Raw genomic sequence first — 15,722 nt, 5'->3', positions numbered from 1 at the left:
CAGGCCTCGCTCTGAGGAGATTCTCCCTGGAACGCATTGTTCTTTACTCGACAGAAACGGTCACGTATTAAGACGCAGATTGATAGTCAATACACGTATAGGAACAAAACACAATATATATTTTTTCAAATAGTCTCCTTTATTATGTTATTGACTCCAAAAAATAAAATAAACAACTTGGCATAAATGAATTAAATTAAGGTTAATTTCATGCATAATTCCCTGAAATAAAAACAAACAATTCATAGCAAGGAGTAAAAAACAACCAACTTAACAAAACAATCAATTGAGCAGTCCCACAACCTTCCGTGAAGTACAGAACAGGACCATGTGTGTTGTGTGCAAAACTGGAATTCCATCAAAGCCCTTCTCTTCTATTCAAATGAACTGCTATGTGTTTCGATTGGACTAATGACATTTCAGCCTCCTCTGAGAGATTCTGCTGGTTTTACCGAGTAGAATCTAGAAGGATTCCCAGGTTTGATTGAATTCCAGTCTGTTCCTTAAAGAAACCCACAATTGTGTGGTAAGACATGATTATATATATTTATAGATATAAGGACTGTTTTGACATAAGTTAGACAGAGAAATGCAATTTTTATGTTTCACACTGAAATCAAGTACTTGTGCGGAATAAACATTTGAAAGAGTCAACACCTTGTGGATGGAGTGGGTGACATTTTAAATGAGTCTCGCCCGATGTGGAACAGAGCTTACAACCTGGTTCACAAGCTGCGGGTTGGTAGACATGATTGTAGTTCTTCTGATATGAGACTGCAAGAGGAAGAGTTGGTTTGGGACGCCACTCTCAGCAATGTGTGGATTTAGGTGAAATGATAAAGATCCTGCCAGGCCATGTTTGACTTAGATAGCAGGCAGCACCAAGGCCTTCACTTGGGGGGGGGGGGGGGGGGGGGGGCTGTTCTGCTGTAGAATCACCAACAGTTTTATTGGTGAACTGTAAATACAACAATGTTACAATAAAGCTGATTGGCCAAAAAAAAAAGAACAAATAAAATAACAGAATACTGGTATTTGAAGGTAAAATCTTTGTTGATCTATAAAATGTAAACAAAGCAATTATCTGTACCCTCCAGCTGAGTACTCATAACAGCAATATGAATGCACACAATAACCACACACTGTTGTGTTCCAATGCATGTCAGATAGATTACATCTCTCTCTATACTCTCAGGTATACTTAGTGTAATCAAGTGCATGGTGGCAATGACTTCATCATACTTAGAGATTACTGAAACACGTTAACTTAGTCTAGTATCTATGGCAACAATTATGTGGCAGCGACTTGGAGAAAGGAGGGGCTGGAGTGGGAGTGTGGCTGCCCACCTGTCAGTCTCACCCTTCTATACCCTCAAAGTACTAAACAAACTCTTCTTGAATGAGATCATTGTTGGTATTTGGGTGACTGGCTGGGTAAAAGGTATCCTTCCTCTCCCAAAACAGAATCGAGAACAGAATTCTCTGCATGTGGTGTCGGAATCTCACGGAACATCTAAACTGTGTCCCACAAGAACCTGTGAGCTCTCCTACTGAGCTGTACCCACATGGAACAAGTTTGAAGACGTGTAGCTTTAAGACAGCAAGTCTGCTGTAGAGGACAGGCAGACAGCAGCATGAAGGTTGAAATACTCAAAACCAGACACATCCTGACTGCAAACACACACACACACACACAAATACACCATCACACACACACCCACACGAGCACTCACACACACGCATACACAACCACAGACCCAATCACACACACAAATACCTCAACATCCACACTCAGATGAGATGTATTGTAGATCATCATTCATGACATGAATCCTGTCTACACACAGAATGTGTGATTCTTCTCAAATAAAATCATACAGAGAAACAGGATAAATACAATGATTAGCTACCAAAGAATCAATGATCAATAATTGACAGTGCCTCCCCCCCATAATAACCTTGGACAGTAGAACTTAAGACCACTGGATGACATCCTTTCATTTGAGGTCGCATAATAAGAACACAACCAAAACATACAGTATATTTTTGTTTGTTACTGTTTCTCCAGGATACAGTTAGCATGTACGTTGTCTGTTTCCATGACGAAGCCTCCATGTAAACAAACTAGAGATGTGTGTTGATGCGTACACACTTCTGCTGACATGCCCTCTGCACCCCCAAGCAAAAGGGGCAGCAACTGGCCATTTGGTCAAAATTGAGTAACTGTTGTTTTTGGTATCACTACTTGTTTTGACGTGTGGTTGAATCTAAATTCAGTCGTATTGTGTTTTAGAGAAAATAATGGGTCCATTCTTCTCAGTTACACTCAAACAGCAGCTAGTGCCCTTTTGCCAGAGAGCAGAGAGAGCAGAAAGAGAGAGAGTGAGCAGTAAGAGAGCAGGTGTAACAGAGAGTAGAGAGAGATCAGACAGAGAGAGCAGGTATTGTCCTTGGCCTGGGGAGATCATCTGCTCTGTCTCTCTCCAGTAACCAGGTACATATGTACAAGTCTGCTCACCGCCAGGGAAGGACAACTCACAAACAGGAAGTCATGAAAAGTGGAGCAGAAGAAAGCGACATCCCCCTACTGGCCAAAGAGTGTTACTGCTGCTTCCTGTCGCCCTTTAAAAATGCTTTAACATTTCTCTTTGGTTCTCATACTGATTTGAGCCAACGATGACTGATTATGTCAGTAAAAAATTTCACGCAAATTATAAATATGTGATTGTTAGGAGTTTCAAATCAATATTCAGACATTTTCTCTCTCGCCCTCACTGTTTCAGTTTTATTAGGCATTTAACAGCATTTTAATAATGCCTATTTCTCTCCAAACTCAGTCTAGTTGCTGTCTTCAAACACATACTAGCAGCAGTTTACAGATCATCACCTTAATTTCCACCCACCATCTTGACTGATCAAATTAAACTGAACCAAATGGTTTAGGTTAGCCTTAGTTAGGGTTAATCTTTGAGAGCCAAACTCCTCACAAACGTTTCCCTGTTCCAGTTTCCTGTCTTCTTGCCCAACTGTAGATGCAGCAGTTGCAGGTGCTCCTGACAGTCAGCAGATTTGTAGTAGGCTAGTCACTATTGGCCGCTTTGCACGTTTGTGCGAGTAAGAGTTTCCATAAATAGGACTACACATCAAAGTGCATGGAAGAAACAGTATAAAAATACCTCAGACTTTCCCCGCAGCAAAACACGTTTTTGGGATATCTGATTCAAAATGTGAGACCGAAATATTAATAAATAAAGTACAACGCACTTCTTTAACAAGCTAAGATATACAACTCTTAAAAATGTGAAGACATCGTTTTTGTATTCATGATACATGACCCCCCCCCCCCCCCAAGCCACAGCAATCCTCGGATGACACTGCTGAATGTGAATGCACATTGAAATAAATATTCAAAATATACAGAAAATATGGAAATATATTATATATAGATACGTATATAGTACTGCAGTAATGCTCAGGGCAGTTTGCTAATGTTCCTCCTCTCCTTCACCTCTGCTCGGCCTTGCTGGACTGCTGAGTTGTTATGCCAGTATGATGTTGTTGCTCCTCCTGTCGGTGTGAAATCTGAAAACTGCAGCGAGCCTTAGGAAACTATTCAAATAAAAAATAAATACTTTAATGAGTCCATTCAACTGTCTTTCAACAACATTTTTCCTTTATGATAGAATTATTATTTTGTCATCCTTAATATAGATCAGAAAATAGTTTATTTGATTCCTTTTTTTGGTAGTTTTTTTTTGTTTCTTTGTTTGTTTGCATTTTTATCCCCAAAATACTTCATTTAAAAAAAGTTGTTCTCATCAGGTGTTGAGAAAAATATAGATCTCTTGACAGCTCAGATCTCTCAGCCTGGGCCTGCGGTGGTCCTGTGGAATGACCCCTCCCAGAGCTTGGTCCTCACAGCCCTCCCCCCCCCCCCCGGGATGTAAGCACACCCAGGCTAGACCAGATGGGCTCTGAGCCTCTCAAGGGAGCAGGCCTCGCTCTCCTGGGTGTCCCGAGAGCCTAGAGGGTGGGAGAGAGGAGGAGGGAGGCAGGGAGGTGGGGCAGGGTTGGACAGTGATCCCCACGTCCTCCCCTTATCTTTCCATCTTTACGTTTGTAAGCGACCGAGCAATTTCCACACTTGAGAATCCACACTTTTCGTTTCGGGAGTTGTACTTTGAACCGTTTCGTTTTCATTCCGTGTTCACGGGCCGAGGCGTTCCTGGGCAGCCAGATTAGGGCCTCAGAAGCCCTGTATATGACAGTAGGCCTCCAGGCTGGAGAACAGGATGTAGAGCAGCCAGAGGCTGAAAAAGAAGGCGGAGGTGGCCAGTCTGTGCCCCCGCGGGCCCCCCAGCTCCCCCCCGATGTGGGCCCGGCGCCGGTACAGCAGCACGGACACGGCCAGGAAGGCAAGGATGGTGAAGAGGGTGACGGAGAAGGCCAGTGAGCCGGCGTCCACCACAAACTGCTTGCCCTGGGAGTGCCAGTAGATGGCGGCCACGGACCACGCCACGCCGATGCCCAGGAACACGTTGACGGCGTTGCTGCCCGTCACGTTCCCGATGGAGGCGTCGGCATACGAGTCCTGGACCGCTGACACCTTGCTGGCAAACGTGTCTGGAGAGAGAGAGGGGTGGGGGAACGAGACACACAAAGAGAGAGAGATAGAAAGATATAAAAAGGCAGGGGCAGAGAGAGGAGAGGGAGAGGAGCAAGAGTGAAGAAAGGAAAGAGGGAGAGGGGAGAGAGAGAGAGAGAGAGAGAGAGAGAGAGAGAGAGAGAGAGAGAGAGAGAGAGAGAGAGAGAGAGAGAGAGAGGAAGAGAGGAAGAGAAATGTAGCTGTTAACCTTGTGGAAGAAGAGGAAGGTTGGGAGAATTGTTAACAACCTTGTGCGTGCACACACACACACCACCACACAAACATACACAGCAACACACACACACACACACACAACAGACACATTCAGACAGTCTGAACGCTGCTCCACAAGGTTCACCAGGGACAGCTTTTTGTGCAAACAGACACACACACACACACACAAATACACGCAGACCCGCAAACAATACACACACACACACACACACACAAAAAAGACCCACTCACACACAACACACGCTCATCCCCAGTCTGAACACGGCTCCACAAGGCTCACCAGGGACAGAAGTGCCAAGCGCCACGAACACCACGGCAGTGACGGAGTCCTTGAGGCCGATGGTGCAGCCGAAGTGGGACGCCAGGTCGCCAATGACGGCCGTCAGCAGGCCGATGATGGCGATGGACACCACGAAGCACGCCCAGCCGCTCATGTAGTCCGTGGGCGGGACGCAGGCGAACAGAACCTTCCAGAACACCGTCAGAAAGTGCATGACGTAGTCGAAGCAGGAAGGGAGTCGCTCTTCCCCTGTGTCGTCCTCGTCCTCATCTCCTGACGAGAAGTGTGGGGGGCGTGGGGGGGGGGGGGGGGGGGCACGTGAAGAAGAAGTGGAGGGCGGATAGGAGAATGAGAGAGTGTAGAAAAAGACAGGAAGAGAAGCGTGGAGGGAAGAGGAAGAAGACAGGTGAGGAGGAGTGAGAGGCGGAAGAACGATGGATTAGGAAGAGAGACAGAAATGAGGGACGACATAGAAAAAATTGTTTTACTGACTGTGACACACTGACTTCTGTCTTCTAAGAAGGCATGGCTGTACTTCAACGTGACATACTGGTTGTCACTGTATATCATCAACATTGAGGACACCAATTATCTCCAGTCTGCTTACAGCCAACAAGCAAGCAGTGACAGTCTACTGTTGATCCTCTCCTTGATACATTTTCACTTTCTTGTTGACACGCAACCTACATCATAAACACTGTCTGAAGAACGCACACTTTCAGTCTTTTTTTTCTGGGTCTTCACTATCTAGGTCTGCCTTGAATTCTCAGTAGAGTGTTTTCTCAGGCTGCCTGTGGTCCCTGGATGAGAGGAGAGAGTCTACTGGGCCGTTCTGGGTCTCCTCCTCCAACTTCACTGGGCCAGAACCCCAGCAGAACCAGCCTCTCCTCCCCCATCTCCAGGTCTCCTCCTGGGGCCTCCAGGGAGCGCCCAGCGGGCTGCTCTGATGATTTAAAGTGGCAAGCTCCCGGAGCTGCATCCATATTTCAGCGGGGGAGTTCATCAAATAGTAAAGAGACTCACTGAATTAAATATTTTGTCTGCAAAGTGATGAAGCAGGGCGTTCAAAGAGAGCGCTAGATGGTGCTTGAGACTGTGGTGGTTCGACGGAGGAGTACACCGATGGGTCTCGAGAGCTGCTTGTTTGACGAGGAACAAGATGGATGTTTTGTTGTACAGGAAGCCTTTTTATACCACTGTGAAACTGAATCGCTGGAATGAAAACTTGCTTCCAGGTCCCCAACAGAAGTGTGCCGTTTATTTTTAGAAATGGTTTTTCCATCTAGGAAATGTCTCCGGTTGCTCTTTACATAACTGTGATCGTGTAAACCGGTGGACAATTTCTCGAGTCATGCCACAGTTTGGCTCGATTCAAACTCAGCCTCCGTCTGCTAAGTATCTCACAGAACAGAAACACTGACATGAACTTGTAAATAATGGTTTCAGAAAAGTCAACAGAAGTTTACAATAACTCTTCTAACTGTTCCTCTTCATTGCCCTAAGAGAGGGGAGCTGCCTAGCCAGCGCCGCCTGGAGGCCGGACAGAGAACAGCCTGGTAATTACCTGCACTGACAGTGATGGCCTCCAAGAACTGTTCTCTCCAGGAGTTGGTGCCGACCACCAATGCTAAATTAGTCTTCTTAATCAGCTTGTCCACGGTGCTCTACAAAAACAGGGAACAAACAACAACAAAAAACACACACAATCGAAGGTTGTCACACAAAATGTATGTTACACCAACTACTGCACGTTTGTTTTACAGCCTAATGGGAAGTTCACAAAAATCGCCACAAGATGGCAGTGACATCTCTGTGATTTGAGAGAGAGATCAAAACTAAAAACATGTGTGAACAATGTGAGACAAATGTGAGAGTGTGTTTCCCTGCTGACAGTTGCAAACCTTGAACTCATAGGACTCCTCAATGATGACCTCCAGCTTAGCATGCTCCCCCAACACTGGCTTCCCCATCTCCGCTATACGCTTGGCTTCCTCCTCCTCTGATGACAACTTCCTCTCTGGGACATCTTTTGGGGAGGAGGGAAAGGAAAGGAAGGGAGAGTAGAGGTGAGGAATGGAGAAGACAAAAGAGGAAAGGAGAGGAGGTGTGTAAGAATTGTATTCCAACACACTGCAGTTAGCAAGCTTATCTTCTGAACTGGGAAAATACCAAGTTGATTATCTTTCTTTGTGAACTATTACCCCCTTAACTGAACCATTAGCCTTTTTCTCAGGTCAATAGCACTACAGATAATTCATGTTGGCAGACAAAAAAACGGAACAATCCGGCTTGCGTGCTCAGCTCAGGCACTAGACACCAAACCTCTCCACTCTCAGGCCTAGCATGCAGACATGGTAGAAACAGAAGTTAAACAAGCCATGTTTCATGGCCGGTGGTGCGACTGTCATCGGTGGTGCTGTGTTTCCTGTTATAAAGGGCACTTCTGCGGAACATGACTCTCCTCCCCCTTCCTCTCCTCCTCCTCCTCCTCCCCACCCCTCTTCCTCTTTCTCCCTCTTCTCCTCCTGCTCTTCCTCCCTTTTCCTTTTTCTCTTCCTTTACCTCTTCTCCTCTCCCTCCTCCTCTCCCTCCTCCCCTACCTCCTCCTCTCCCTCTTCCTCCTCCTCCTCTTCCTCCACACCACTCCTTTGCTTTCTCCTGATCCTCCTTCATGTTCTCTACTGGTGATGACAGAGTCTGGATTAAATATTAACACAGATCACAGCAGAGGTAAGAGGTGGGCGAACACACGCTCACACACACACGTACTGTATACGTACACACAGACACATAATGTACACACATGAACTCATAAACGGATTCATTCAAACAAGGACATGCATGAGCGCACACACACACCGCTTTCAAACACGCTACAATAACACACATGCCTCTGTGTGCACATAAGCAGTAGAGGAGTCCCCCCCCCGACCCGTGTTTGAAACTTGATTACACATCCCACAATTCCCTGCACTGCTCATAGCAGCATGACATTCTTCCCTTGACAAGAAAAAAAAAGAATTAATCACAATAGTAATTAAATTTATAATTTCTGAACTACAGGCCTTATCTTGACGGTTATCAAGTGTTAGCGCCTTCCTCCTGACGGCAGAACATAATTTATGGGTTCATGATTAATTAATCTGCAGACAACAGCACACATTCATCATTGAACCATGGACGGAGGGACAGGAGTGTACAGAATAGCGACCTGGACTGTGGGAAAGCCTCTAAAGATTAACGCTGCTAGCTAACGCTGTGTTGCTTGCTAACGCTGTGTTGCTAGCTAACGCTGTGTTGCTAGCCAACGCTGTGTTGCTAGCCAACGCTGTGTTGCTAGCCAACGCTGTGTTGCTAGCCAACGCTGTGTTGCTAGCTAACCCTAGCTGTGCAACCACCGAACGCTGCATTCAGTAACACCAGCATGCCCCCCCTTCTCCACACACACTTCAAACCATAGCAAGAGTAGAAAGTGGTCAGTGTGGATGCCGAGGGGAGAAGGTGAGGAGAAGAGAACTCCTTACCTTTTGCAAGCAACAGAGCTGTGGAGGAAAGGGGAGGGACAGGAGGACAGGGAAGATGGAGAGAACATAAAAATCATGAAAAATGGAAGAACATGAAAAGGTCAGCATAACCACAGAGAGAGAGAGAGAGTTATGACAATGATGAGTAGTGTGTATGTACTGTACAAGTATGTGTGGTGTTGGTTGGTTGAGGTGAGCCTTAAAGGTACATTTGGAAAGACCTTTTCAGTCAAAGGAAAAATTGTGTCCCCTATAAACATGCTGTGTAAGTTATTGAGGCCCTCTGAGAGTTGTTTAGCAACACAGACATCTCAATGCCAGTTAAATATGAATTTCACATTTCTGGAGAGGCCCACTACTTTCCAGCCAATTGTGTTCCAGCAATCCTGTTCCAGCCAATCGCATTTGGCCTTCCTTCTTGGCTTATTTTGTGAAACCACTGTCAATCATACTCAAGCTGGAGACAAAAATTGGGGGCACCGTTTCTAATATCCGATTTATTTTCAATTAATAAACCTACCTATTGCAGCTGTAAGTCAGTGTGATCTGTCACAAACTAACATCCCTATTTCACTTTATATCACTATATCCTTGTATCCCTATATGACTATATCACTCAAGTTACTGTGTTAGCGACGTGTTCTTGCACACACGTCATGGTATTGCACTGTCACTCAACCAGGAGAAAACCCCAACATCACACCCAATCGGAGCTGCCATTTTAGGATTCTGTTATTTGATTCCGCTTGATTGTTTGACAAACCACATGTTCTCATCATCATGTGTGTAGGTGACGGGCAGCAGCCCTGGGCGGGTGCACACCATGAATAAATAGCAGTAATGTGAGTCAGAGGAGGTGCAAAAGTAATCTAGTGAAGCACATGATTAGATGATAGGATACAGCATAGTCTAAGTAGAGGGCAGAGAGGGAAGGAGGGAGAGAGGGCGGCAGGGTTGAAGGTAAGAGAGAGGGTGAAGAAGGAGAGAAAGACTGGCGAGGGACACCCAGAGAGAAGGGGAGAAGTAACAGAGAAGAAGGAGAGAGAAAGAGAGAGGGATGGAGAAAGGAGTAAAGAGAGGGAAGGAGAGAGGATATAGAGGTGTGATGTCTCTCAGCCTGTAGGGATTCACGCTGACGACATCTTCCCTCTGTCTGCATCATCATTCGGATGTTTTGAAAACACTATTATATTTCCTCATGCCTTGCACAAAAACCCATAGAGCCTTATGACAGAGAGAGATCCCTACTGTTCGGAAACACCTCGTGAACCATTATCGATGCTTCACCCAGGCTAAACACTAATTAACCTGTTGATGTCTGGGGGCAGCCTATCAATAGCCTAAATCAAATACAGGCATCTGGTAATCATCATTAGTAGGTGCATTAATTGCTGTGGGCGACTTGTCCCAGCATCGTAATAACAGTCAGTGACTAGTGTTGTTGTGGAGCCAGCTGTTAGCAGAGGGATAATCTACAGCCAGGCCGGTAATAACTGGGGCCACACAGGAAGCTGCCTCACAGGAAGCTGTCATTACTGAGATAACACAGGAAGCTGCATCACAGGAAGCTGCTTGACACAAAAATGCCTCACAGGACTCTGTCATCACCACGGCCTCACAGGAAGCTGCCTCACAGGAAACTATCATCACTGGGGCCTAACAGGAAGCTGCCTCACAGAAAACTGTCATCACTGGGGCCTAACAAGAAGCTGCCTCACAGGAAACTTTCATCACCGGGGCCTAACAGGAAGCTGCCTCACAGGAAACTGTCATCACCAGGGCCTAACAGGAAGCTGGCTCACAGGAAACTGTAATCACCGGGGCCTAACAAGAAGCTGCCTCACAGGAAACTTTCATCACCGGGGCCAACAGGAAGCTGCCTCACAGGAAACTGTCATCACCAGGGCCTAACAGGAAGCTGCCTCACAGGAAACTGTAATCACCGGGGCTTAACAGGAAGTTGCCTCACATGGAGATGCCCCACAGGAAGCTGCACCTTCAAATGCCAGCCTTGTCTGTCGCCTGACTGCGTCTCAGGATCTAAGGGGCCTGTCTGAGTGAAGGTAATATCGCTGTAGGAAATTAACCAAAGGGATGTAATTGGAGGGGGGGGGATCAGTTTTGGCTGTTATCATCATTAGCATGTTCTCGTGCACACAGCACCTAATCAGAACTGTCTGGGAGGAGAGAGAGATGAGCCTGTCTCTCACACAGCCTGCCTCTGAGTCACAGCCTCAACATGGCCTGCCTCCCACTGCCTCACCTCAGGCACCAGAGGGTTGAGAAGAGGGTGGTGGATGAGATAAATAGGGGTGTGAGGAGTGGAGGGATGAGAGGTGGAGACGGCCGGGAGGAGGAAGGAAGAAGGAGGGGAGAAGGGTGGAGAAGAGGCAGAGAAGGGTGGAGAAGAGGCAGAGAAGGGTGGAGGAGAGGCAGAGAAGGGTGGAGAAGAGGCAGAGAAGGGTGGAGAAGAGGCAGAGAAGGGTGGAGGAGGGGATGGGGGTTAGAAGTGGCGTGAGGAGGGGAGAGATGACAGGAGGGTGGGGGAGACAAGGAAGGGAGGAAAAAGGAAGACCAGGAGGTAAGAGGGGTGGAGAATAGAGTGGCACCAGGCTCAAGGCTCAGGTGAGGGTCCACTCTCCCTCCAACAAAACCACATCTAGTCTGGCTGTTCTTATCCCAGAGACATTTCTTACTAAGGATGAGTCACCATCCTCCACGAGGCCTCCAGCGCCACGCACGCACGCACACACACACACACGCCACGCTGACAGTCAAAACACTCATTCACAGCCACACTGCAGAATTCTCAAGGCGAGCAGTCTCTCTCTTCCTGCAGACAGACAGCAATCACAGCTGAGGCTGAGGAATGCACACACACTTCTAATGTTACATTACATTACATTTGATTCATTTCGTTCAACAGGCGCTTTTACCCAAAGCGAGAAACATGTATATAATGTAACAGTGTTCATTCACATCACTGCTGTTTTTAAAACTGGTTTTCAGTGACATAGAGAACAGGACAGGATGGCCTCGTTAAGGGCCAGTGTACGCAGACAGGCCATTGGCCTAATTATGGGCCTGTAGGCCTTGTTATGGGCCTGTGTATTCAGCTCAGCCTCTCTCCTCGACAGGCCCTCTGCTGAGTCAGCGGCAGTGAATTAAAGAGCAGATTACCAAGCTGATAATGTCATCAGGCTATCCCCTCCACACACACACACACACATGCAGACGGAGCAGGGTGTTTTCTCCATGGATTCCAGTGCTGAGCTCATCAGGGAGTGTAATGGCTCTCTGGGTGATGTATGGCATCCAGGGTGCTGACATCATTGAAGTAACCCTGAACACTGATTAACGACCTGGCCTGGCCCAGACACAGCCCAGCGATGGATGGTTCTGAACCGGCCCGTTGCTGTACTCCTGGCAGCGAGAGACTAGCCCAGCCCTGATAATAGCACAACGCAGCATTTTCATTGGTTGGTCCTGTGATGTGTGGGAGGCCAGGGTGGGGGGGCATAAGTGCCCTAGCCCCCCCTCAGTGAGAGGTCCCCCATCTGCACAATAAAGAGCTAAAGAGCACCCAAACACACACCTCTGGAGCAATTACTTCTCTCTCCAAGCTCCTGCACACACACACACACACACACGCACACACACACACACACACACAGACACACGCCACACAATGAGCTCCTTTAGAGAACCTCCTCTTCCTTTCTCTGTGTTTCAGTGTCGCTGACTGTGTTTGAATGTTTTGACTACTTCTGTCTCCACTGCTCATCTACCTCCCCCTCTCTCTCTGCCTCCCCTCTCTTTTTCTCCTCTCACTTCCTTACTCTTCATCCCTCTCTTTCTCTTTCTATGTATCCCCCCCCCCCCTCTCTCTCTCTCTCTCTCTCTCTCTCTCTCTCTCTCTCTCTCTCTCTCTCTCCTCTCTTTCTCTCCCCTCTCTTCGAGTCCCCCTCTCTCTTTCTATGTATCCCCCCTCTCTCTCTCTCTCTCTCTCTCTCTCTCTCTCTCTCTCTCTCTCTCTCTCTCTCTCTCTCTCTCCTCTCTTTCTCTCCCCTCTCTTCGAGTCCCTCTCTTTCTCTTTCTATGTATCCCCCCTCTCTCTCTCTCTCTCTCTCTCTCTCTCTCTCTCTCTCCTCTCTTTCTCTCCCCTCTCTTCGAGTCCCTCTCTTTCTCTTTCTATGTATCCCCCCCCCCCCCTCTCTCTCTCTCTCTCTCTCTCTCTCTCTCTCTCTCTCTCTCTCTCTCTCTCTCTCTCTCTCTCTCCTCTCTTTCTCTCCCCTCTCTTCGAGTCCCTCTATTTCTCTTCTACTCCCTCCTCTCTTTCTCTCACCCCCTCTCTCTCTCGTCTCTCTCATTGCTCCTTATAGCACCGAATCTACAGTTCAATTTAAATCCATTACACCTAAGCCCTGTCTAAATGCAGCCACCATGGAAACCGTTACTAGACAACAATCTCCTAGTGACAGTCTCCACGGCGCCCACGGAACGGCGTGTGACTGGAGCACAGGCAGAGCAGGGACGGGCCCGAGCGTGTCATTTGCTAAGTGACAGCGCCTGTCCTTCACCTTTGACCCTCATCTGCTGGTGTAGAGATCACAGCATAAATCACATATGACAGACAGGGATAACATGTGTTTGTTTAAGCCGGCAGAGGGATATACAGTTAGGTCCATAAATATTTGGACATTGACACAATTTTTCATTTTGGCTCTGTATACCACCACAATGGATTTGAAATGAAACAATCAAGATGTGCTTTAAGTGCAGACTTTCAGCTTTAATTTCAGGGTATTTACATCCAAATCAGGTGAACAGTGTAGGAATTACAACACATTTGATATGTGGCCCCCCCCTTTTTAAGGGACCAAAAGTAATTGGACAATTGGCTGCTCAGCTGTTCCATGGCCAGGTGTATGTTATTCCTTCATGGGAGTTTGTTATTTCATTGACAAGGAGCAGATAAAAGGTCTAGAGTTCATTTCAAGTATGGTATTTGTGTTTGGAATCTGTTGCTGTCAACTCTCAATATGAAGTCCAAAGAGCTGTCACCATCAGTGAAGCAAGCCATCGTTAGGCTGTAAAATCAAAACAAACCTATCAGAGAGATAGCAAAAACATTAGGTGTGGCCAAATCAACTGTTTGGTACATTCTTAAAAAGAAAGAACGCACTGGTGAGCTCAGCAACACCAAAAGACCCGGAAGACCACGGAAAACAACTGTGGTGGATGACAGAAGAATTCTTTCCCTGGTGAAGAAAAACCCCTTCACAACAGTTGGCCAGATCAAGAACACTCTCCAGGAGGTAGGCGTATCTGTGTCAAAGTCAACAATTAAGAGAATACTTCACCAGAGTAAATACAGAGGGTTCACCACAAGATGTAAACCATTGGTGAGTCTCAAAAACAGGAAGACCAGATTAGAGTTTGCCAAAAAACATCTAAAAGAGCCTGTACAGTTCTGGAACAACATCCTATGGACAGATGAGACCAAGATCAGCTTGTACCAGAATGATGGGAAGAGAAGAGTATGGAGAAGGGAAGGAACTGCTCATGATCAAAGCATACCACCTCATCAGTGAAGCATGGTGGAGGTAGTGTTATGGCGTGGGCATGTATGGCTGCCAATGGAACTGGTTCCCTTGTATTTATCGATGATGTGACTGCTGACAAAAGCAGTAGGATGAATTCTGAAGTGTTTCGGGCAATATTATCTGCTCAGATTCAGCCAAATGCTTCAGAACTCATAGGACGGCGCTTCACAGTGCAGATGGACAATGACCCGAAGCATACTGCAAAAGCAACCAAAGAGTTTTTTAAGGCAAAGAAGTGGAATGTTCTGCAATGGCCAAGTCAATCACCTGACCTAAATCCAATTGAGCATGCATTTCACTTGCTAAAGACAAAACTGAAGGGAAAATTCCCCAAGAACAAGCAGGAACTGAAGACAGTTGCAGTAGAGGCCTGGCAGAGCATCACCAGGGACGAAACCCAGCGTCTGGTGATGTCTATGGGTTCCAGACTTCAGGCTGTCATTGACTGCAAAGGATTTGCAACCAAGTATTAAAAGTGACAATTAGATTTATGATTATAATAGTTTGTCCAATTATTTTTGGTCCCTTAAAAAGGGGGGGGGCACATATAAAATGTGTTGTAATTCCTACACCGTTCACCTGATTTGGATGTAAATACCCTGAAATTAAAGCTGAAAGTCTGCACTTAAAGCACATCTTGATTGTTTCATTTCAAATCCATTGTGGTGGTATACAGAGCCAAAATGATGAAAATTGTGTCAATGTCCAAATATTTATGGACCTAACTGTATCTGTTTTGTGTATGCGTGTAAGTGTGTGTTGCAGAATGTATACAAGGTGTGTGTGTGCCAGTACGTGCACCTGGTGTGTGTGTGTGTGTGTGTGTGTACATGGTGTGTGTGTGTGTGTGTGTGTGTGTCTAACCTGGCTTGGATCTGAGCAGCCCTGGACTTCATGTTGTCAGACTGCAGGGCCAGCTGGGAATTCTCCATCAGTAGCTTAGCAACCTACAGTAGCCAAACACACAAACACACACACATATTATAAGTAAAGCTTTCACTTTTTGGTTGTATTTAATGTAATTGTTAATAATAAAAATAATATAATTTGAATGATGCAAAGGCACACAAACGTCACACAAGTGACTTAAGCCTATTACTCTGGAGTCACTCCCTTACCCTCAAAATATGAATGTTTGTGACATGGGTGAGGTATATTAATACAAGTTTGAATATTGTTGTATGACATAATTCTTTCAATAAAAGCGAACACTAAGAGCACTTACTGAAATGGGTGATCTGAATGTAACTAGCACACTTACACATTTAGCTTAAACATTTGAAAAAGCCAGAAGAGTTTCCATTACTAGTCAAGTCAGGACTTGTGTTTGCCATTGTAACTGCCACTATTTCTATCAGTTTCACAAGCATGCTTTATTCATCCCGTGATTTCTGTTCAATCAAGGACGTGTTAGGACGTAGGCTCAGGGATGA

At 46.3% G+C, this 15,722-nt stretch overlaps 1 protein-coding gene across 1 annotated transcript; it reads right to left on the bottom strand.

Annotated features, from left to right (window-relative positions):
• Window positions 1–125: 125 nt before the first annotated feature.
• On the bottom strand, window positions 126–8,705 carry LOC134026611 (sodium/calcium exchanger 3-like; the record flags this gene model as incomplete). Its single annotated transcript, XM_062469506.1, has 5 exons — window positions 126–4,623; window positions 5,160–5,432; window positions 6,724–6,823; window positions 7,061–7,185; window positions 8,684–8,705. Coding segments are annotated over 5 exons (897 nt in total), but the record flags the coding sequence as incomplete, so codon positions are not given.
• Window positions 8,706–15,722: the final 7,017 nt, after the last annotated feature.

This window comes from Osmerus eperlanus, chromosome 9 (genome assembly GCF_963692335.1).
Source record: "Osmerus eperlanus chromosome 9, fOsmEpe2.1, whole genome shotgun sequence".
NCBI lineage: Eukaryota > Metazoa > Chordata > Actinopteri > Osmeriformes > Osmeridae > Osmerus > Osmerus eperlanus.
This window is presented reverse-complemented; position numbering and strand designations above follow the sequence as displayed.